This window comes from Alexandromys fortis, unplaced genomic scaffold (genome assembly GCF_014885135.2).
Source record: "Alexandromys fortis isolate MF-2015 unplaced genomic scaffold, M_Fortis_MF-2015_v1.1 scaffold_72, whole genome shotgun sequence".
Taxonomy (NCBI): Eukaryota; Metazoa; Chordata; class Mammalia; order Rodentia; family Cricetidae; genus Alexandromys; species Alexandromys fortis.
Genome location: NW_026067969.1, coordinates 6501927 through 6525273, shown reverse-complemented (window position 1 = coordinate 6525273; position 23347 = coordinate 6501927). Strand labels below are relative to the sequence as shown.

The 23347-nt window shown below is 52.8% G+C and overlaps 2 protein-coding genes across 7 annotated transcripts; one reads left to right on the top strand and one right to left on the bottom strand.

Annotated features, from left to right (window-relative positions):
- Nucleotides 1-7: 7 nt before the first annotated feature.
- Ntmt1 (N-terminal Xaa-Pro-Lys N-methyltransferase 1) lies at nt 8-8810 on the bottom strand. Of its 5 annotated transcripts, none has more exons than XM_050155129.1 (4): nt 8792-8810; nt 3216-3418; nt 2344-2596; nt 8-660 (listed from the first exon to the last, which is right to left on the bottom strand). In XM_050155129.1, the coding sequence occupies exons 2-4, from the start codon at nt 3375-3377 to the stop codon at nt 404-406; spliced, it is 672 nt and encodes a 223-aa protein (XP_050011086.1). In that variant the 5' UTR covers nt 3378-3418; nt 8792-8810; the 3' UTR covers nt 8-403. The 5 variants fall into 5 exon arrangements, with proteins under 5 accessions (XP_050011086.1, XP_050011084.1, XP_050011085.1 ...); XM_050155127.1 differs by lacking the exon at nt 8792-8810 and adding an exon at nt 8470-8637; XM_050155128.1 differs by lacking the exon at nt 8792-8810 and adding an exon at nt 5415-6219.
- Nucleotides 8811-14523: 5713 nt separating this feature from the next.
- CUNH9orf50 (chromosome unknown C9orf50 homolog) lies at nt 14524-22307 on the top strand. 2 transcript variants are annotated; one of them, XM_050155419.1, is made up of 7 exons: nt 16038-16565; nt 16709-16796; nt 16893-16982; nt 19881-19993; nt 21450-21615; nt 21726-21864; nt 22200-22307. In XM_050155419.1, the coding sequence occupies exons 1-7, from the start codon at nt 16157-16159 to the stop codon at nt 22305-22307; spliced, it is 1113 nt and encodes a 370-aa protein (XP_050011376.1). In that variant the 5' UTR covers nt 16038-16156. The 2 variants fall into 2 exon arrangements, 1 of the variants encoding a protein (XP_050011376.1); XR_007594156.1 differs by lacking the exons at nt 16038-16565; nt 19881-19993; nt 21450-21615; nt 21726-21864; nt 22200-22307 and adding an exon at nt 14524-14665 and having other exon boundaries at nt 16700-16796; nt 16893-16936.
- The last annotated feature ends 1040 nt before the right edge of the window (nt 22308-23347 follow it).

Genomic DNA, 23347 nt, shown 5'->3' with positions numbered 1-23347 from the left:
CGGCATCTGAGAACAGGGCTCACTCTTTTATTGACTGCAAAGTGCCCATCAGGGAGGGGCTCAAGAAGAGGAAGCCCCCCCTACTGCAGGCTGCTGCGAGCCATCACCAGAGGATGTGGGTCTGACCACTCCTGTAAGTGGTACCACCTCAGGTACCATGTGCAGCTCTCCAGGCTGTCCTGGAACAGCCATGCACACTTCAGGTCTCTGGCAGCCAGTCCTATGGTGGCAGCTTAGCTTCCCATATCCTTGTGGGAGCTGCCAGGGTGCCTTGGAGTGACAGGGCAGTACTGCCCCAATACACAGCACAATCCAGGGCTTGTCCCTCCCACTGGAGTCAAAGGTGGATGGCAAATGTGTCTAGTGGCCTGCCAGCTGTGTGCCCCTAGCGCTGGTCCTGGCCTCATCTCAGGGCAAAGCTGTAGACATGGTAGATCTCATCCGGCAGGTTCTCCTGGCGCTCCTCCGCCAGGAGGCTGAGGCCGGCACTGCGGATGATCCGGTGTACCACCTCGAGGTCACGGCATACACTGCTGTCCACATCATCCAGGATCACACCCTCCTGGGCCATGTTGTCCTTGATGACAATGATGCCATTGGGACGCAGGCCCTGCTTACAGCGGCGCAGAAACTCAGCCAGGTGCTCATCCGTCAGGTGACCTGGGGGGGGGGGACAGAGAAGTGTGTGAAGTGTGAGTTCTGAAGTCACCCACACAAAAGCATATATGCCAAGTCAAAAGCTGGGGTTTGCCCTGTCTGGGCTCCCTACGGTCATATCTGGTAGCTGCGCGGCACACCACCCCTTGCTAGGCCTGCATCTGTGGGTGGAGCAGAAAGCTCCCAAACAACAGGGCAGGCCAGTGTCACAGTAGTGCTATGCAGGCTGCTCAGGATGCACCTGCTACAGTGTCAGGAGCCCTGGGTACAGCAGCCCAGAGAGCTGTTAGACCATGCGGGCACCCCACCACAGCCCCAGAGTCCAGAGAGCTTTAGACCGTGTAGGCACCCTACCCCAGCCCCAGAGTCCAGAGAGCTGTTAGACCATGCGGGCACCCCACCCCAGCCCCAGAGAGCTGTTAGACCATGTGGGCACCCCCTAGCCCCAGAGTTCAGAGAGCTGTTAGGCCATGTGGGCACCCCACCACAGCCCCACTGCCACAGCAGGAGTTCAGAGTTACTTTCATTTTCTTAAAATGCCCCTGGTCTGGCCTGGCCATGTACCCTGTGACTCTACCATTTGACAGGAGGATTTGAATTTGAGGCCAGTCTAAGCTACATGAGGAAATTGGGGAGTAGGAGTATTGATCACAGTAATAGATAAGAATTTAGGGGCTGGAGAGATGACTTGAGTTACTAGCACCAATTGCTCTTCTAGGACCAGGATTCTGTTCCCAGCACCCACATGGTGGCTCACAGCAATCTGTAACTCCAACTCCAGAGGAATCTGATGCCCTCTTCTGGCTTCCATGGGCATTGCACACACATGATACACAGACATGCAGGCACTCACACATAAACATTTTTTTTTTTTAAATTTTTCCAGACAGGGTTTCTCCTTAGTTTTTGGTTCCTGTCCTGGAACTAGCTCTTGTAGACCAGGCTGGTCTGAACTCACAGAGATCCGCCTGCCTCTGCCTCCCGAGTGCTGGGATTAAAGGCGTGCGCCACCACCGCCCAGCACACATATACATTTTAAATCTTTAAAAAAAAATTCTAAGTGTGGCATGGTGGGAAATGCCTTTAATCCCAGCACTTGGGAGGCATAGGCAGGCAGATCTCTGAGTTCGAGGTCCGCATGGTCTACAGAGCGAGTTCCAGAACAGCCAGAGCCACAGAGAAACCCTGAAAAACATCATTCTAAATTATTTTTTAATTAATTTACTTTTCATGTATATGGGTGTTTGTCTGCATGTACATATTTGCGCCGTGTGTGCCTGATGTCCATTCAGGTCAGGAGACAGCACTGGATCCCCCCACAGCTATAGAGGAAGCTGCCATGAGCCACCTTGTGGGTGCTAGGAACCAAACCCAGGTCCTTTGCAAGAACAGTCGGTGCTCTTAAGTGCTGAGCCATTTCTCTGGCTCCTGAGAGAAGAATTTAAAAAGAATAAATCCTTAATAACTCATTTCCACACCTCCAGATCAGCACTGACCACTTAAGATTGTTCCACCTCCATGCAGTTATTCAGCTGGCTTTAGGTTTCTCATCACAGTCCTGAGAACCGAGAGAGCTGCATCTCAGCTGGCCACCTCACCGGGGAAGCAGAACTAGGCTCCCGAGGCTGGCGGGGCTGGCGGAGGACATGGTAAGCATGGGGACTGGCAAGGCCACATGACTCTTACCTATCACCCACTGGATCCAGATCACATCATAGGAGCTGGGCTCTGGGCTGAAGTCCTGCAGCCCACAGCAGAAGTAGTTCCTCACCCTCTTGCCCTCTTCCCCCAGGTAGGTCTTGGCTTTGGCCAGAAAGTCCTCAGTCACGTCCACCATGTCCACCACCCTGAAGAGCGGCAGGAGCAGGCGCTTGGTGATCCTTCCAATGCCAGCGCCACAGTCCAGGGCACAGGAAGTCCCCGTTTTGTTCGGTCCTTCCTAAAACACGGAGAACATGTGAGTCCGGCTCCTGCACTGGCCTATCTTGGGAGGGCAAGTGGGACTCTTTCTAAGGGGAGGCAGCTTCTCCTTCGAGGTGACGGCTAGAAAAGCAAGTGCCCAATCTCCTTTCACTCCAGGGTCCCCAGGAGCCCCCAGGGTGACAATGTTGAGGATGCAAAAAAGGGAGCCTCCATGGGGAAGATGGGGGTGTGAGGGTGTGGGGGTGTGGAAAAAGGGTAAGGGCCTCCTGCAGGGCTCACCCCTGTGCTGCAACAGGCTGAGAAGGGAGGACACAGACAGCGGCAGGACAAGGAGTCACAGGACAGTCACCACCCACAGCCCAGCACCCTTAGGCCCAACAGGGGCTGTTCCCAGACTGCTCTGTTTTGACAGGCCTGAGTCCACAGTGCACAGCCAGCTCCTGGCTCCTGGCCCAGAGACAAAATTCACAGTCCGCAAATCCCACCCAGTTACCACCTGACCCAGCTCTTCAGGGCCTTGGTGGCAGCTACCGAGAGATGACCAGAGGACCTGCAGTGTGGTATGTGGAAGTGGCTCCCCACACTGCCCCACCAGAGCCACAGCCTCTCCTGGAGAGGACATCACACCTGCCTACCCTTAGAAACCTCTGCAGAAACTTCCGAGAGCTGTTGAGGTCGATGTTGGAGATGTGGCCATACCCCCCAAGCATGCCGTCCACCGTGGGCGGGATCTGTTTCCAGTAGGTCTTGGCCTTCGAATAAAACTGTTTCTCATCTTCAATCACCTCACTTGTCATGATGTCACCGGCCACGCGTCACCAACCACAGCTCTGCCCCTCTGAAGACAGAAGAGGAAGAATGAGCAGGGAGAGCACCGGATGGCAGGAAGCCTCTAGGGTACGAGCCCCACACTCACTGTGTGAGGCACAAACTCTGTCCAGGCATCTACTTCTTGGATGACAGCCCAGCACCCCAGACATTTTGCAAAACTACCAAACCAAGGGACCCTGAAGCCTAGTGTCTGGTTCCTGAACCTTGACTTGATGACCTGTGACCTCAGGACAGGCAAAGAACCCAGAGCAGGGTCCCCTGCATTCTGCTATGGGCACTGCAGGAGACCCCGTAGGAGGCCCGAGCAACTTCCACCCCTCTTGTCTCTCAGTGACAAGCGAACAGCTCAGGGAGGGCCAGCCCTTCATTCCAGAGCACGGTCTCTGCCAGGTGCCAAGCACAGTGAAAGTGGCATGGGCAGACAGGGCCAGGGTGGGCGAGAAGCCATGGAGGAGGAGGGGGACTTTTGCCAAGGACCAGCCCTGAACTGCAGTCTGCCCGCGCATGTTGGTTGAGTAGTGCTCGAAGCTGTCAGTCTCAAAACTAATCCTACACTTGCAGTGCGCAAGGAGGCGCCCAGGACTAGCCTGAGGGCGTCAGAGGGAGTGGACACAGCAGTGGCTGTGCTAAAAGACACAGGACAAATAGCAGCAGCAGGGATGATAGTGTGGGCTGCTGCTCAGGCATTGCTCAGCACCCATGCTTCCCACAAGTAGATATACCATTGTTACCCACCATCACCGTCACCTTCACCCACCATCACCTTCACCCACTGTCATCATCACCTTCACCCACTGTCACCGTCACCTTCACCTGCTGTCACCTTCACCGACTGTCACCATCACCTTCACCCACTGTCACCGTCACCCACCATCACCTTCACCCACTGTCATCATCACCCACTGTCACCATCACCTTCACCCACTGTCACCGTCACCCACCCACTGTCACCGTCACCTTCACCCACTGTCATCATCACCCACTGTGCAGAAAAGGAAACCTGGGCACATGGAAACCAAATGCCCTGCTCAAGGTCAACGAGCCCCTGACCTGCTCTTCCCACACGGGCAGTGTGCTCCCGTGATGCTGTCCTGGGCCTAAGGGTCTCTACTGGAATGCTAGCTGGCTTCATGGGACAGGACCCTGCAGTCACACTTCACACCTGGGTACCACTAAGACAGGCAGTGTCGCTGAGTCACAGCTCAACACAAACTGTCAACACGGGAATCTGGGAGCAGAGCCCAGGCCAGAAAGGGCCCCCATAGGCTGCTGTGAGGTCTTGCTAAGTCCTTCTGCGACTGGAAAGGGAATGAAACACAAGAAAAGCAAAGCGGCCCCATTTGTAACCAGCCCCCGAGCACCACAACTGAACTCCTCATTACAAGGATTTGGGACTAAAGGAAAACACACCCAAGGGGCCCTTGGAGTAACGGGCAGGGGACCCTGGTTCTAAATCCCACAATCCTTTACCACAATGCCACACCGGCAGCAGCACTGGCCCAGGGAAGACAGTGGCCTGGGAAGTCAGTGGCATGCTTCATAGTGGTCCAGGGAAGGCATAGAAGGCTGCCTTCAGCTGACCCACAAAGGAATGTGAAGCCCTGTTGGTTCCAGAGAGACCAACCACCTCTATAAGCAGAAGGGTACTATGGCTTGAGAGCCGGACTGGACAGGAAGCAACAGCCTGAGTGTCACTATGTACCTGGCTGGGGACTGACAGGATGACCTGGGCCAAGAGGGCTGTCAGATCCTCTCCAGGCACCACAGCAACCATGTCCCAGCGCCTTAGCAACCACCAGCTAGGACGGCATCTGGTCCTCTCCCATACCACACCAGCTCAATGCTGGCCCAGCAACCAGCCGTGCCTCTTGCTGCCCGTAAGCCCTAAGAAAACTCAGATTGCTGCTCAAAGTTGTCTTATTCAACACTGAGGACTACAACTTCAGGGCTTTCCTTGCGGCCCACGCAGCATACAGACAGCCAAAGTGATGTTCGGTTCTTACCAGATAAACAGGAAAATTGGAGTCTGGCACAGAAGGGAGGTACTCTGCTCTGCCCCCTCCCAGGGTGACAGCTCCTGAGAGTGGCCATGACATACTGCACCCTTTGCACAGAGCCGGTGGAGTCAGGGACACATGCTAGCTGGGGGGAGGGGGGTTTACTGAGTGTGTGAGCATGCGCGGCTGTGGCTGTTTCTCACTTTTGGAGGCTCCTACACCATCCAGGACAGAGGACACTGCAGGCTGTTACCAACACCTTTTACCCTTTTACCTTTTTTTCTTTACCCAAGGCCTATGGCATAATTCCTTTAATTGCCAAAGTCTCTTGAAAAATCGAATTTACAGGGCTGGAGAGATGACTCAGAGGTTAAGAGCATTGCCCGCTCTTCCAAAGGTCTTGAGTTCAATTCCCAGCAACCACATGGTGGCTCACAACCATCTGTAATGGGTTCTGGTGCCCTCTTCTGGCCTGCAGGCATACACACAGACAGAATATTGTATACATAACAAATAAATATTTTTAAAAATCTAATTTACAAGAATCCCACTTGCTTCTAGGAAGTGGCTGGGGTTTGGGGTGGGGAGGCAGAGCACTTCCAGGCCAGGAAAGGAAAGTCCAGGGCTGTTTTGCTCTTCCAGCCCGGCTGATTCCTGAAGACATGCCCTGTCCGAACACAGACCTCTAGTGTCCGCTGAGTGGCCTGAAGGACAACAAGAAAAACACACCTCCCCTGGTGGGGGTGGTGTACACCTTTAATCCATGCACTCAGGAGGCAGAGGAAGGTGGATATCTGGGAGTCTGAGGCCAGCCTGGTCTACAAAGCAAGTTCCAGGACTGCCAGGGATGTTACACAGAGAGACCCTGTCTCGGAAAGCCAAAAAGAAGGAAGGAGGGAGGAAGGGAGGGAGGGAGGGAGGGAGGGAAGAAAAGAAAGAAAAAAAGAGAGAGAGAGAGAAAGAAGGAAGGAAGGAAGGAAGGAAGAAGAAAGAAAGAAAGAAAGAAAGAAAGAAAGAAAGAAAGAAGGGAAGACATCCCCACACACCATGAAACTGCATAGCACGGGCAGGCAGGGTCAGGGCAGCGTGGCTATGTGTATGCCGGGCTAGCTCATGGGCAGGCAGGGCTCTTGCTCATGACAGACTGCCACCTGCACATCCTTGGAGTCAGCTAACCATCTCCCCCTCCACCTGCAGCTGCCCTCCTAAGAAAAGGATGTATGAACTGTCACCAGCAGGCCTTTGCAGCCACCACACCCTGAGACATTCCTATGAAGACTCTGAAGGCAACTGGAGGCAAAATAAGCAAAACCCTGCCTAGAGTTAAGAGTCCATCAGCAGTCTGGTGGGTGGGCCCTGTTCTAGGGGAAAATAGCAGAGAGCTCTGGAGGAGGAGGAAGGAGAAGGGGGAGGGGAGAGCAAAGATGGAGACAGAAAAGGGAGGAAGGCTGACCATAACCATACTGTTTCATTTTGCCTATTTTGAGATCCACCTGCCCCTACCTCCCAAGTGCTAAGATTTAAGGCATGTGTCACCAAGACCACCACAGCTGCCATCACCACTAGGCACCATACAAGGTTTCTTTGTTGTGTTTGTCTGTTCGAGACAGGGTCTCCCCATGTAGCCATAACTGTCCTGGAACTCACTCTCCAGACCAGACTGGTCTCGAACTCGGTGATCCACCTGCCTCTGCCTCCCAAGTGCAGGGACTAAAGGTGTGCTCCACCACTGCCTGGCTCTTTGTTTTTCTTCAACGAAGACAGTGACACTGAACTTCAAGGAAGGGCTGTGGTGATGAAGTGTGCCTCTGAGAAGTCAGGCGACCCACAGTGGAAGGCGGATACCATATACTCTCTTGAGCTTTTAGTTCGCTAATGAGAGGCTGGTGAGACAGTTCAGGGGCAAAGCACTGGCTGCTCTTTTCAACACCCCACTTTGGCCCGCTCACAACCACCAAGAATCCAGTTCCTGTGACCTAACGCCCTCTTCTGGCCTCCCAGATTCCTGCACTCACATGTACAGCCCCCATACACACATGATCAAATATAAAATTAAAAAGCTCAAATACCTTTCTTAAGATGATCGGGTGAGGAAAATGTGTTAAAACCCCCCAAAATCATAGTCCCTAGGAAGGTTCTATGAGGTCATATGAGCAGGGAAACTGATGGTCAGTCTGGAAGATACAAACACAAGCTCTCCCTCCCTGTACACCCAGAACTACTTTACAGTGGAGAGGCTGACCTCTTGATCCTACAGCTTCTGGCCTCCAGAGTATTCCACAAGTACCTCCAACACTCCCACAATTCCCCTTGTCTCCTCCCTGCTCCAGTTGATAGACAGGAAAACCAGCATGTTAAAGGGAATGATAACACGCCACATAGGAAACAGGGAAAAAAAACTAAGGACTGGATCCAAGCTCCTTATGCAGTCCTGGGCCCTCCTGGGGGTCTGTCCCATCTCACTGGGTGCCCATCCCCTGTAATCACTGCCCTCAGCTACACCACCCTAGGCAGGGCCTCTGACACCAGAAGTTCCAACCCTTCATCAAAAGGATGAAAGACCGAAATGATCACACAGTTGGTGGAGCGGCAAAGCCTGGGCTTTTCGAGATGGCAGTCTCCCCGCAAAAGGGCTGACCTTGGCCCCAAGGGCTCAGGAGACTGTAGCTGTGTCAGTCAGAGCTGGAACTAGTTAAACACGACAGCAATCTGTGCAACCGGGCACTTAACCACGAGGTCGTGAGCCGCGCACGACACCAGGCTTGCAGTAGTTCCCTCTTATCTCAGAGGGAAAACTGAGGACTGGAAAGAGTTTTTCGGTTGCTTAGGGGCGCGGGTGGAGAAGGCACATGTCCTGCCAGCCTCCGACAACGTGGCTTCCTCTAACCCGATCCGAGGTCACCACGGTCCCTGCTCAGGTCTGGTCGGTGGACTTCTCCGGGACACGCACGTGGAGCAGGCCCGGGTCACGTGACGACCGGGCCTCACCGCTTTGGGCAGCTGGGGTGAGCATCTCCCTCTTCCCTGGCCTCGTCCCCTCCGTCCACCTCGCGCTACTCACCCAGATGGGAGCTCTCGGGACCCGAGAGACAAGGGCGAGGAGAGACGGAGGCTGGCAAGGACCGGAGCCCACAGCAGCCGCCGCCACTCTACCTACCGGACCAGACACCTCGCGGCCTCTGCCTTTGTCCGTACACGTCACTTCCTCGAGCCAAGAGGGGCGTGGATTCAAGCTCGCTCCGCCCCACGGCCAGCTCACCCCTCCCCACAGGCAGATCGCCCTTCCCCACGGCCAAATCGCCACGTCCAAAGCCAACTCACTCTCTCCACGCCCATCTCACCCCGTCCCACAGTCCGATCGCCCCGTCTCACAGCCTGCTCACCTGACACATCCAGATCGCCCCTCCCCACGGCCTGTTCGCTCAACCACACGACCAGATTAGTCCCGCCCCACGGCCAATTCGCCCCTCCCCATCGCTAGCTCGCCCCTCCCCATGGCCAGTTCACCCCCACCCGCGGCCCCTCACTGCTCTCCCGGCCTGACCGCTCCGTCCCGTGGGCTTCTAACCCATTTATTTTTGCCTACGCGGAAGTCGCTCCTGGACTTCAAAATGAAGGATCCTCAGCTGGTATCTCCCGGACTAAGTACGTGTGCCAGTTTACTTAAGGGTGTAACTTTTTCTTGGAGACCGAGTCCGAGTCTCTGAGTAACTGAGTGCTGGCCTTAAACTCCGCTATCCTTCCGCACCAGCTTCGCGGTTGCTGGGGTTACAGGCTCGCGCCACCACGCGCTACAAGGCTGGATTCTTAAAATCCAGCGTTTGTGAGCGTTTTCCAATCTAAAGGAGAAATAAAGGCCGTGTTGCTCAATTCCACCCATCTCCACTAGTCATCTTAAAATAATATACCAACCCAGAAAAGAAAAAGAAGGAACGGCTTTGACAGAGGCAAGGAAGCAGAAATCCAGACGTTTCCCCTCCATAGGACTGCCCTTCCCTGTCCGTTCATAGACGTTCTGCAGCAGTCTTGAGTGAAGGAAAGATGATGCGCTTGCTGCATGTGAACCCTTTCACCTCGGAGTTCTTGGCTGCCTTTTCTAACTGGTGGATGAAAGGATTCACTACAGTGTTCTGGGAGTTAAAGTTGTGGTATTTGCAGCTTCAGGCTTCAGCCCAGTGTTTGCACTGGGTTCCCAGGCAATGAAAGCTCTCATAATAACGATTTTCACCTTAAGATCACCTCTGTCAGCCAACGTTTTGATGTTAGACATATCTGTAATGCCTCCCTAGGCTCTGCATACAGAAGGCACTTAAAGTTGTGTTTGCCTTTTTTTTTTTTTTTTGAGTCAGTAACTAAGTTGCTAGATAGCACAGGATGGCCTGGATTTCATAGTGATCCTCCTGTCTTTGTGTCCCAATGTGTCCGTTAATAAAATGGAAGCTATAGATATATACGAGGCTGAAAATCCCCGCCCACGGTTAAGTACCCACCCTAACTCCGTGTGCACGTGATTTGATATCTGCTTTGGACTGTTCTAGGTTGTACCTGGTTCCAGTGGTTTAAAGAGCTGTTGGCCACCATGCCGTGGTAAATACTTAGACTCCCAGCACTTGGGAAGTGGAGGCAGGATGTCCAGGAGTTAAAGGTCATTCTCTCACACGTAGGAAGTTTAACGCCAGTCCACACTCCCTGAGACCTCATCTCAGAAACAAAAACAAAGCCAAGGGGCTGGAGAGATGGCTTGTGGCTCAGCAGTTAAGAGTGTTTGCTACAGACAGGGTGGTGGCACAGGCGTTGAATCCCAGCACTCAGGAGGCGGAGACAAGCGGGTCTCTGTGAGTTCAAGGCCAGCCTGCCCTACATAGTGAGATCAAGGACAGTCAGAGCTACACAGTGAGAGCCTGTCTCAAAATTAATATAATAATAATAATGAGAAGGCTTGGGGGCTGCTCAAAAAAGCAGTTAAGAGCACATCCTGCTCTTGCAGAAGCTCTGACAAACTGGGAATCTCACATCCCCTGTAACTCCAGCTCCAGGGATCCAGTGCCTGCTTTGGACCTCCAAGTACACTTGCACTTGTGTGCACATGCCCACATACGTACGCACCTATACTTAAAACTTGAAATAGTTATACAATAGTGACGTAGCTCTGCCCAGCAAAATTCTTCAAAGACCTCGAAAGAACGGTACTCAACTTCATTTGGAAAAGCAAAAAACCCAGGATAGCCAAAACAATCCTGTACAATAAAAGAACTTCTGGAGACATCACAATCCCTGACTTCAAACTCTACTACAGAGCTACAGTACTGAAAACAGCCTGGTATTGGCATAAGAACAGACAGGAGGACCAGTGAAACCGAACAGAAGACCCGGATATCAATCCACACATCTGCGAACACCTGATCTTTGAGAAAGAAGCAAAAAATATCAAATGGAAAAAAGAAGGCATATTTAACAAGTAGTGCCGGCATAACTGGATATCAACATGTAGAAGAATGAAAATAGACCCATATCTATCACCATGCACAAAACTCAAGTCCAAACGGATCAAAGACCTCAACATAAAGCCAGCCACACTGAACCTTATAGAAGAGAAAGTGGGAAGTACATTTGATCACATTGACACAGGGAACCACTTCCTAAATATAACCCCAGCATCACAGACACTGAGAGAAACAATTAATAAATGGGACCTCCTGAAACTGAAAAGCTTCTGTAAAGCAAAGGACATGGTCAACAAGACAAAACGACGGCCTACAGAATTGGAAAAGATCTTCACTAACCCCACATCAGACAGAGGTCTGAGCTCCAGAATATGCAAAGAACTCAAGAAATTGGACACCAAAGATCACATAATCCAATAAAAAAAAATAGAGTACAGACCTAAACAAAGAACTCTCAACAGAGGAATCTAAAATGGCTGAAAGACACTTAAGGAAATGTTCAACATCCTTAGTCATCAGAAAAATGCAAATCAAAACAACTCTGAGATTCCATCTTACACCTGTAAGAATGGCCATCAAAAACACTGATGACAACTTATGCTGGAGAGGTTGTGGGGGAAAGGGAACATTTCTGCATTGCTGGTGGAAATGCAAGCTGGTACAACCCCTTTGGATGTCAGTGAGGCGATTTCTTAGAAAATTAGGAAACAACCTTCCTCAAGACCCAGTAATACCACTTTTGAGTATATATCCAAAGGATGCTCAATTGTGCCACAAGGACACATGCTCAACCATGTTCATAGCAGCCTTGTTTGTTGTAGCCAAAACCTGGAAACAACCTAAATGCCCCTCGATCGAAGAATGGATAAGGAAAATGTGGTACATTTACAAAACGGAGTACTACACAGCAGAAAAAATAACGACAGCTTGAATTTTGCAGGAAAATGGATGGAGCTAGAAAACATTATTTTGAGTGAGGTAACCCAGACACAGAAAGACAATTATCACATGTACTCACTCATAGGTGGCTTTTAAGCATAAAACAAAGAAAGCCAGCCTACAAACCACAGTCCCGAAGAACTTAGACAACAATGCGGACACCAAGAGAGACAGACATAGATCTAATTTACGTGGGAAGTAGAAAGTATAAAAAAAGACAGGATCTCCTGAGTAAATTGGGAGCATGGGGTACTTTGGGGGAGGACTGAAGGAGGGAGGGGAAAGGCAGGGAGGGGAGCAGAGAAAAATGTAGAGCTCAATAAATTTCAATAAAAAAAATCTTAGAGGGCTGGAGAGATGGCTCAGTGGTTAAGAGCATTGTCTGCTCTTCCAAAGGTCCTGAGTTCAGTTCCCGGCAACCACATGGTGGCTCACAACCATCTGTAATGAGGTCTGGTGCCCTCTTCTGGCCTGCAGGCATACACATAGAAAGAATATTGTATACATAATAAATAAATAAAATAAAAAAAGAAAATTTTAAAAAAATTGTAGAAATAAATACCAAAACAGCAAACAAGCAAACAAAAAGATTCAAAGATGAATAGCTACAAGCAGGGCAGGCTAAGTAAAGTGCACACTGCTTGGTGGCTAAGGCGCAAGCAACTGAAAAGCAGCACACCAGGACATGGTGTGACTGCTCACTCACCCAGCATAGCTGACCAAGGTTACACTGCCATTCTCATGTCATTAGCCTTGCATCACTGCCTGCTTCCAGCAGGAATCCGATATGATACACAGAGACCCTTATGTAAGAAAAGGGGGGGGGGCTTTCATAGTCACCAAAAACGGGCAAATCAATCCACTCGCTAGATAACGCTGGTGGAGCATCAGCTCTGCTCGCCTCTCCTATAGTGCTCAGATGTTGTCTCCAGTGTTTGTTTTTTTTTTTTTTTAAAAACCAAAGAGCCTTTATTCTTTTTTTTTAAAGATTTATTTATTTATTATGTGTACAACATTCTGCCTCCATGTATGCTCGCACACCAGAAGAGGGCGCCAGATCTCATTACAGATGGGTGTGAGCCACCATGTGGTTGCCGGGAACTGAACTCAGGACCTTTGGAAGAGCAGACAATGCTCTTAACCACTGAGCCATCTCTCCAGCCTTTTTTTTTTTTTTTTTTTTGAGGCAGAGTTTCTCTGTAGTTTTTTTTTTTTTAGCCTATCCTGGAACTAGCTCTTGTAGACCAGGCTGGCCCCGAACTCACAGAGATCTGCCTCCCAAGTGCTGGGATTAAGGGTGTGCGCCACTACCGCCCGGCTGTCTCCAATGTTCTTAAACACTTTGCTTTTCTGAGACAAGGTGTCACCATGTAGCCTTGGCTGGCCTGGAACTCACTATATAGACCAAACTGGCTTCAAAACCACAGAGATCTCCTGAATGCTGAGATTAAAGGTGTGAGACACCCTGCCTGGCATTAGTGTTCTTAACTTCAAGGCTGTGGATGCCAAAGATCAGCTATGTGTAACCTGAGAGATTTACCAACTCAACAGGAATGTAGTCATGGACAAAGTCAAGATAAATCCAAGGCCCTAGGATAGACCGCGATCTTCCTTGGCTTCCAACTTAGAATATTCCGTCTATCCACAGTCACCATGCTCCACACAGCCAAGATAAAAAAAAAAAAAAAAAAAAAAAAGACGTAGCTCAGTAGGTAAGTGATTGCCTAGCATGCACAAAGCCCTGGGTTTGATCCCTAGCACCACATACAAGCAGCTGCAGCTGTACAAGCCCGCAATTCCTGCACTTAGGAGTGGAGAGCCTTTTGTAGAATTCAGCTTTGGGGCGGCTTGGTCAAGGGGCGTGGTCTTTTCTAGGAATTTGTAATTGAATAAAAATGGAGGGTGAGGGTCTCAAGCTCCTTCTGTATTGTGTGTGAGTGGACTTTTTATTTTGCACCTGTTTGAGAAACCCGACTTAACCACAGAGATCACTCCCACATCATAGAGCCACCCTTCCCTGGTAGGGTCCGAAGTTCAAGGTCATCTGTGACCAGTGAGTTTAAGAGCTAAGGAGACCCTGTCTTAGAAAAAGAAATAACAAAAAAAGTTTATCTCCCCCACCCAATATTCTAACTTCCTGAGGAAATACATGCCTCCATCCCTCTGAAGAGCATCATAGAAAATGGAACCCATCTTTCACGAGGCCTCCTCTGGGCATATGAGTGATACTCATTTTTTTTAATTATAAAATCATATCATATCTGGGTACACTTGTCTCAACTGCACCCTCATCCCCAACCTAAGTTCTGCACTCCCATGGGTTCCTCCAGCTCTCCCAACCAAAATTTGCCGGCACATCCATCTATCCATCCTATTGGCTCATGGAACCCCCTGAAGAAGAAAACCTGTCCGCATCATATAGGCAAAAGAAGCATAAAATAAACTTGACCTTGGTTCTTGGATTTCCAGGTCCTTTGTATCCCCACTGTCCTAGGAGGGTGGGCCTGACAGGAAGCCCTCCCCCTTCCACTCAGCCCAGTATAGCCACTCTGGGTCTGGAGGAGAGGCTGAACAGGGTCTATTCCTCTCTGAGTTAAGCATGGCTGGCCTGGCCAGGAGTGACAAGGCCTCGGTGGGTGTGGCCTTGGCATCCAGGGCAGACCAGCCCCACCCTTGTCACCAGGCCACAGTGCCCATTGCTTACCAGTGGCTATGGTGAGAGCGGATCACAATGAACCCGCAGACTTGCAGGCTCCTGGGAGGGGCTACCAGAGTCAGCAGGTGGAAAGATGGGCTCCCCAGCAAATAGCCCACCTGTTGGGGGGCTCTAAACACACAGGACCTTCCAGGGCCTCGCCTAACAGACCCCACACGGTGAGTGAGACTTCACCCAGGAACCAGTTTAGAGCAGATGACAATCTGAAAGTAGGGTATGTTTGGGGAAGGATCAGGCCTGGTGGCTGCCCCATCTCCACCCCCAGTGTCAGAGCCGAAGGGGGCCTGGGGCTCTCCTCCCTAGCTGGGAGTTTGCTGTGGAAGCGGCTTGATGATGAAGCTCTTGTCCTACAGCAGGTCTTGCCAGGCTCTCGGTCTCATCCCCAACATTGGGAGGGGGCAATACGAATGGTCTTGGCTCCTCCTCAGGCCCAGTCAGAATCTCGGCCAGGAGGCAGGAGAAACTCGTATGTTTTTGCAGCTTGCTCCAATTCTGAGAGCAGGCTGCCAGATCCCCAGTTTATTCTACAACCAGTAGGAGGTCCGGCTTCCCAAACGGGTCTCCTCTCCGGTCTTCAGTCACCTGTGACCTGCGGGTGGTAGACCAGGATTGTAATCCCAGAATCTGGGAGACAGAGGCAGAAGGATGAGTCTAGACCAGCTTGTGCCATACAGGGAGACCCTTCCTCAAAATGGAGAGGTGGGTGCAGGCTTTACCTGCACTCTAGTCCCGAGAGCTGAATGGGGGACATTCTCTGGCTGCCCAGATCCCAAGGCTTATAAGGAGCAGAACAAAAACAAACCTCAAGTCATGATAATGTTTTTGAGACAGGGTCTCACTTAGCCCAGGCTGACCTTGAAGTTGGTATGAAGCCAAGGACAACCTTGAGTTTATTTTTTTGTTGTTGTTGTTAATTTAGAGATAGATTCTTATCTCGCTGGTCTGGAATTTGTATGTAGACCAGGCTAGCCACAAACTCAGAGATCCATCTGACTCTGCCTCCCGAGTGCTGGGATTAAAGGTGTGTGCCATCACTGCCCAGCAATAGCTTTAAATTTAAGAAAGAAATTAAATTTTATGTGTACGAGTGTTTTGCCTACATGGCTGTGCACCACGTGTGTGCTTGGTTCCCTCAGAGACTAGAAGAGGGTGGTGGATCCCCTGGGACTGGAGGTTGAAAACTCCTGAAGGTTTTGGGAATCGTACCCCACTCCTCTCACTGATCTATGTCTCCAGACTCTGTCTACCCAAATTCTGGGATCACAGGCATGGGTCTCCATGCTGTTTCTCGCACTTTCTAGGCAAGCCCTCTCCCAACTGTGCTAAGTGATAAGAAAGGCGGTCCTCGGCCAGCAGGTGCCCAGGCTGCCGCACTGTGCCAGGCACCCGGCGTGTACTAGCTCACGTCAACGTCACAGCCACCCCTAAAAAGCAGGCGTCCCCGCCGTAGTCGTCTTTGCGCGCAGACACAGCAGGGCAAGAACACAACTGGGCGCGAACACAGCAGGGGAGGGTCCTGCCCGAGCCGGCTCCAGCTGCCCCTACCTGGCGCTATGGCCTGCGGGCTGGCGCGCGATCTCCCCGCGGTTCCGCTCGCCCCCGCGCGTCCCCCAGGCGCAAAGATGTCCTGAGCTGAGCTCGGACTCACGATGTTCTGGCGCCGGCCTGCAGCGGGGACCTCGGCTTATGAGCCCAAGAGGTATTCCGACGGGGCCACCCCACGCCGCTCCACTCCTCTGCTGCCCAGGCTGCCCACGCCCGACGTCGGTACCGGGCGAGGCTCAGACGGCGCGTGGTGGCAGGATTGCGGGCGTCTGCCCTACCTGTCCCCTGGGGTCCCGTACGGTCCTCGGGGCCGCGGAACCCTGCGCGCGCTGTTGCTGCCGCCGCTGCTGCAGTCCGGCATGGCCCGGGGAGCAGGGACCCGGGGGACTTGTCAGCCCGCGGCCCGCAAGGACCCTGACGCCGTGGGCGCGCTGCTGGGGGAGTTTCTACCCACCAAGTTCCGCGACTTCCTGCACCAGCTGCGCGCCAAATGCGCGGAGCCGGAGGAGCACCGTGAGGCCGTGGGAACAGCGGTGGGGTGGGGTAGGGAAAGGGCTAGGGTCCCCAGTGAGGGCCGTCCCCAGCTAACTGGGCTTTCCTCCTCTTCCCCTTCTTCTTTTCTTCCTCCTACTCCCCCCCCCCCACAGGCCCCGCAGCACCCTCATCGCCACAGTATCCCAAGGGTGCATCAGAGCACTGCGTAGGTTTTCGTCGTCCCAGCTGCTCATTCCTCCCAGACCTGCGGTAAGTAGAGAGATTCTTCTTGGCAAAGGAGGGGTTGCCCTGGTTGCTACAGAGTGGGGCCCTGCTCCCATCAGCTGTGACCTCTTTGCCTTCAAGGGACCAGTCGTTGCACTCACAGGACAGTTTTAGAGAGAATACCCTGGGGCCTCCAAGAGGTGAATTCATCACAGCCAGAAAGGCCAACCCGTGAGTAGTAGTAGCTGTGGGTACTCACCGTGCTATCCCTTTGTGGAGCTGACTCTCTCCTTCCACCTTCCTGAGTTTGGGGAGTGGAACGGAGGTGGCAAGGCTTATCTGTCAATCACCTTAACCCATTGAGCCATCTCATCTCCCCAACCCAGTGGGAGCAGTAAGGCTCTCCTTTGCTCCCTCACTTCCGGTCACTCACTAATGGGTTTAACATGTATCCATCAATCCACTCATCCATCCTTGCACGCACCTTAGGCCGTGAACTGTATGCTAGTGTGAATATCTCAGATATCTGTCTTTGGCCATGAACCTGTAACTGCCCCCAGACAGCCAGTCTTCTATCTGCTCACCAATTCCACCTGGCTATAACTGCCCAATAATAGCCTTTCATTCACTTATAAGCCCAGGACGCCAATCACCTCTCCCCCGAGTAATAAAACTACCCACGAGTTTGCACATCCGTCTGTCTAACCATCCAGTTACCCACCCTGACAATCAGCTCTTCAGCTCAGATCCTGTCATAAATCCAGCCATTGTCGCATCCTTCTCTCATTTCCTGTCATTTCCCATTGACGAAGCCTTACTATGTATCAAACACTAGCGGAAAGACAAAGACAAACACGCAAGCCAGAAAGATCCTGGGGCAGTAACGATGCTGACCTGGACCTGGACGCTAGAGAGCTCTTCTTGGAGAGGGGAAAGAAACAGGTTTAAACAGGCTAGAGCAAGGGTGAGAGCGCTGCCTGGGGGTTTAAAGACTGGAGAGCTGGGTGTGGTGCTGTGCCTTCTTTAAAAAACAGTTATGTATTTTTTAGGTCTGAGTGCTCTGCCAGCATGTATGCCCACAGGCCAGAAGAGGGCACCAGGTCTCATTACAGACGGTTGTGAGCCACCATGTGGTTGCTGGGAATTGATCTCAGGTCCTCTGGAAGAGCAGTCAGTGAGCCATCTCTCCAGCCCCAGTGGTACACGTTTTTAGTCTCAGTATTCTGGAAGCAGAGTGAGTTGGAGGCCAGCCTGGTCTACGTAGTGAATTGCAGGACAGCCAGGACTTGGCAGTGAAACTGTCTCAATAATTTAATTAAGTTAGGGAAGGAAGGACAGATGGACCAGAGAGTGTGCATACACAGCAGGCATCCTACTGCTGTTCCATCTGTACCCATGGCAGACAATATTAAGGGATCACCGTACATTTTTCTGTGAGCCTCAGACCCCTTCCTGACACAGTTCTCCAGGATCCAAGTAGAGACTAGGAAGGTGGAGAGACGCCTCCTCGGCCATTGAGTGAACCGGCTGTTCTTTCAGAACACCTGGGCTCTATTCCCAGCACCCACATGGCAGCTCACAACTGTCTCCAGAGTGTCCAACAGCCTCCACAGACGCACATGCAGGATGAGCACTAGTGCACATAAAGTGATCACAAACAAACATAGGCTACAGTGGGACACTGTTTGTATGCAGCGGTCCCTCACGGCAATATCTTGCTCCAGTGATCTTCCCTGGGCAGGGAAGTTAGCATCTCACTCACTTAGCTAGGAGACGGCTAAGCCTGGCGCCAGAGATGACGTTTGTCGGCACAATTGCAGCCTAGCTGAGCCCCAACACCTATAGCCAAGTTTTAGCCTAGTCACCCCAGCTGCTTGGCTCTCTGTTGGACAGACGAGAAACACATCCTCTGCATCCGCAAAAAGATGGCACAGGAGGAGTGGGTGCGAATGTGTAAATGAATGTGCCCATGGTGAAGGTGCAAGGGGTCATTCCGAGTGCCCGAGCCCCCGGGCTCCGCAGCCCAGCCCCCGAGGGAGAAAGGAACAGATCTAAGCTCTCTATCTATTACATAGAAATAGAACACACCCTTCACGGAGCACAGCCTCATGACAGGCCCTGTTTATGTGCTCCCCCACACGGGCTATTCCACTCTCCCAGCTCCTGTGATGGCGGAATGATCCTGCCTATAACACAGCACAGGACCGGAAGGAGAAAAACTGAGAAGTAGAGCCTTGAGGACAGGGTGCCCCCCTCATATGGCCTCGGTGGCATAACTGAGACCGATAACTCTCATAACAGCTTGAAGCTAGAGATGTTTTCTCGGCTCGGCATACCCTCAGCGGGAGGTTCTTGCAGCCCACCCCACCTCTCCATGCCAGTCCCGAAGAAGGGGTGGGGCACCATGATTTCCTTATTTGTATCTTATTTGTTGACACATGCTCTTACAAGGTGGGCCTCACACTGTGTAGCTAAGGATGACCTTGAACACCTGATCCTCCTGCCTCTATCCTCCCCCAAGTGTCCCACAGGCCACTGTGCCTGACTTGATGGCCTCCATTTCACGAATGAGGAGCCGGGTTGCAGTGCCATCAGGACCTCTTGGCTCCTGAGTGCACCGTCCTGCCCTCTGGCGTGATATTTGAGTGACAGCTGTGGGCTAGACATCTCTGTGCTTCAGTTTCCTCTCCTATAATTGGGAGTAGTGACAGGGCTTCCTGGACACTGTGCAGGTTTGATCGGATAGAGCATGTCACACGATGACCAGAACAAGCCTTGGAAAAGGCCTGCTGACGTGATTAGCGTGACCCAGCCACCAAGCAAGAGCAGATATTTCAAAGATTTCTATTTTATTTATGGGGGATGTGGTGTGCCCATGAGCCGTGGTTGCCTGCAGAGTCCAGAAGAGGGCCTCAGGTACGCCTAGAGTTGAAGTCACTGGCAGTTTTGAGCCAACAAATTTGGGTGCTAGAACCAAATTAAGGTCCTCTTAACCACTCTTAACCACTGGGCCATCTCTCCAGCCCTGTCCAAGATCTTCCTGGGAGCCCTGGTTCCCCTGCCCCCCACCTCTCTCAGCAGACCCCACAGCACACAGGTCCCCAAAGTGAAGAGTCTACTCATTCACAGCCCCTCTGGAGAAGGCTCAAGGCCTCGCCGGCGCTATTGTCCTTTCCGGGTGAGATTTGCCGACGAGACCCTGCAGGATACAGCACTCCGCTACTGGGAACGCAACCGTGCAGGTGAGCAGAGAGCTGCTTCTAGAGCCGAGATTCCAGAACACTCCTGCCAGGAGTGCGGAGGGTGTGTGTGTGTGTGTGTCAAAGGTGTGGCTCTGGATCCTCAAAGAGCCTGGTAGGCCATTGACTCCAGAGAGGAAGTACCTATACAGGCCTTTTCTGAAGAAGCCAAGGAGATCTTCAAGGACAATGTAGGGGTCCTGAGAGCCAGCAGAGAGGAGTGGCGTCAGACAGGTGGTGTCTGGAAATAATGGCAGCCCAGGCCTGGCTGTCAATTAGAGAGCCCGTCCATGCTGCCGCCCCTGCTTGCTCAGGTTCCCATCCCCTCAACAGTTTCCGGAAGCATCTGCCTCACAAATTCTTGAAAGTAGACCCCCAGGGTCAGGCTGGCCAGATGTCCAGAAAGCCCGAGCAGAGGGAGTCTGTTCCCTTGAGAACTGCTGCAGGTCCACCAGAGAAACCCAGCACCCTGCAGAAGGGGATCTCGCTCCCGGGATGGACATAGTGGACACTCGTGATTTCCCTGACATTTCTGACTGGGCGTGGGGAGGCAGGCAGGATAACGAGGAAGACAGGAGGAAGCCATCGCCACCTCCTCCCCTTTCTTGGTACTTGGTACTTCGTGGCCCCCAGGAACCTTCCCTTAACACAAGAATCAGAGAAGCCCAACTTCTGGCTATTTCTATTTTGTGCCTATGTGTGTTTGAGAAAAATAGAATTTCAGCTAATAGATTTAAGAGCTCCTGTGCCTAGGACTAACAATATTGATTTACAGAGTCTCACGTAGCCTAGGCTGCCCCACTACGTAGTCATGGATGACCTTGAAATACTGATCCTCCCGCCTCCACCTCGCAGCTCCTAGGATTACAGGTGTGTGTCACTATGCCTCATCCCCAGCTTTCTGGCTATTTGATTGATGAGAAAATTGAGGCAAGAGGTGTTTGTGTAAGAACCATATAAGCCTAGAATAGAGGTCAGAATGTTCCAGAAATCCAAGGACAGGCTAAGCATTGTGGCCATATCCCATGGCACCAGGACTAGCCCCTGTTTTCTGAGACCTTCCTGTCTGAGACAGCCCCTGGGAATGGCCGGTTCTAGGAAGAGAAACCCTCTCTCCATCCCTTGCAGAATCTTGGAATTCTCTCTGGAACTTCTGTGGTGGGGTGCCTGACCCTCCTACTTGAGAAAAAAGGGGCGATTGGAGGTTGGAGCAGGAGTAGGGGCAGGGCAGGGCACAGCTTGGTGGCAAACGACAGCCACAGTCATGGGAGGTAGTTTTTAAACCCAGGACTTCTCTGGAGGCAGCCAGAAGGCACTGGGGAGCCTGTGGTTGCCATGGAGACGGGGTTCCGTCTAGCCTTGCCAACTAGAGGGAGGAGAGAGGGTGGGGGCGTCAGTTTGCCCCTCCCCCAGGGAGGGGTCAGGGAACTCACTCTGCTCCTCTCTCTCTCTCTTCTAGTCCGGCAGAACATCTTTCAAAGTGAGCAGACGACTTTGCCTGCAGTGTCTGTGTCAGAGCGGGTGCTTGGGAGTGTTGGGAGATGGCTGGACAGTCTGCCCAGAGCCCTGCGTCCCAGGGTCCAAGACAGTATGGCCGGCTCCTCATACTGGAACTGCCCCCGAGTGTGAGGCTCTGGGTGGAGGAAGCACGAGGGTTGTGGTCCCTCCAGGTACAAGCTGTCAATGGGTCTGGGTCTTGAGGTCACAAAACCATAGGCTTCTGTCTCCCCACCAGGTCAGCTCAGGAACCACAGCTCTACCTTTCTGAAGATGCCACCATGAGCAGCCGGCTACCCTTCATCTCCAGGGCCACCACCCCAAGGCCAAGGGGAGGCCTCAGGACCTTCCTGGACACCTCTAACACTGGGGAGCAGGTGGGGCAAATTGCCCCGTCCCTGGAGCTAGACGCTGGTGGGCAGCCCGGGCAGCTGGCCACTAGAAGCAGCAGTCCCGAGTGACTCTCTGTTGAGCAGACCCTCTCTGTTGAGTCACGGTTGGGCTTACTGCTTGGTCTGTGGCCCAGCCTCCCTCAGTGTGGAGCCCTGCAGGCAAGGGTGAGGAGGTACCTGAGCCAGGCTGTAGCTGCCTGGCTGCTAGTGAGTGGGTGGGCGGCCTAGGCCAGCTGCGGGACCACCTGGGCCATGGGGGGATGTGTCTCCTCCCTGAGGTCCCCTTTGCAGTGCCAAGCTGGGCCTCCTTCTCACTCCAGGAGTCCTTTCTGCCCAGTTTGGTGCTGCAATCCATCCTGAAGCGAGGCCGCCCTAAGGGCTACCGGCTCCTCCTGCCATCCACAAACCGGCAGCAGGCTCAGAGGTGACCGCCTGCTGGAGCCCCAACCCAGGGGTGTACCCAGGCCAGGCAATGAGAAGAGCGCTTCCTCGTCCCACAAATAAACACACTTCCCAGGTGGCTGAGATGGATCACTAGGTCTCCCAAAACAAGCCACTCGGGGTGCTTGATTTGGGAGCACTTGGGGCTCCTGGGGGGGGGGTTAGGGTGGAATCACAGCTGGGATGAAACTGGCGCGGGCAGGGGATTAGAGGTGGAGAGACGGGGCATCCCAGGGTCTTGATTTCCTGAGTGGTGATTAACTCTCTACACAACCTCAAACCTCAAACCTCTGAAGCAGATCCCCAGCCGTTATCTTAGCCCGGGGCAGTGGATAAACAACTCCTTCAGTGCCAGAGGCTTCTCTACCCACCGTCTTGTAGAGGGTGAGGGTATCCAGACCCCAGCCCAGGAAAAAGAGCCCTGCGTGTGGGTAAACCTTAGCCCTCTCAGCCTGCTGCAGTGTTCAAATCCACATGGGGAAGTGGCCCGAGGCAAGATGGCAGGCACCTTCTAGAGTTTATCTGCTGTACGAACCTAGCCACCTCCATACACGTGGGCACCCTACTACATCATGTTCCCAATTTCCTGGAGGAAATTTGGAAGCCTCCCTTCCTTTGGAGTTTCCGCCTTGAGCTCTGGCCAGGTCTTTATCGCCACCTGCTGGCCGGTGAAGAAACAGCTCGGACACCCCGCGGAGCGTGATCTAACCCTGAAACAGGATGCTAAAGCGGCGTTTGTGCTGGACTGGGCTGGTCATCTTGGGGATCAGGTGGGCTAGGGATGGTGAAGGGATGAAGAAAGGTAGATCTGCACCTGGCTTGCGATGCGATGCGGCAGCGTCCCCAGCGCTGGGCTGGAGCTTGGCTTGGTTCTTTTTCTGGGCTTTCGGGCTGCGATCCAGGACGAGGGCTCCCGGTTTCCCCAAAGCGCTGCGCGCCGCGAGTGCCCTCTCTGCCTCGATTTCCCCGGCCGCCTGCAGTGCCTCACTGCGCCGCGCGGGGGCAGTGTTGGCCTGGCTTTGCGCCG

What these genes read in the sequence shown, in the direction of transcription:
- Ntmt1 (XM_050155129.1), bottom strand. Translation starts at nt 3,377, where the DNA reads ATGACAAGTGAGGTGATTGAAGATGAGAAACAGTTTTATTCGAAGGCC. An exon ending in TTCTGCAGAGGTTTCTAAGG is followed by an intron (nt 2,597 to 3,215) that starts GTAGGCAGGTGT and finishes TCCGTGTTTTAG; the next exon opens with GAAGGACCGAACAAAACGGG. An exon ending in CTGGATCCAGTGGGTGATAG is followed by an intron (nt 661 to 2,343) that starts GTAAGAGTCATG and finishes CCCCCCCCCCAG; the next exon opens with GTCACCTGACGGATGAGCAC.
- CUNH9orf50 (XM_050155419.1), top strand. Translation starts at nt 16,157, where the DNA reads ATGTTCTGGCGCCGGCCTGCAGCGGGGACCTCGGCTTATGAGCCCAAG. An exon ending in CGCGGAGCCGGAGGAGCACC is followed by an intron (nt 16,566 to 16,708) that starts GTGAGGCCGTGG and finishes CAGGCCCCGCAG; the next exon opens with CACCCTCATCGCCACAGTAT. An exon ending in CCTCTAACACTGGGGAGCAG is followed by an intron (nt 21,865 to 22,199) that starts GTGGGGCAAATT and finishes TTCTCACTCCAG; the next exon opens with GAGTCCTTTCTGCCCAGTTT.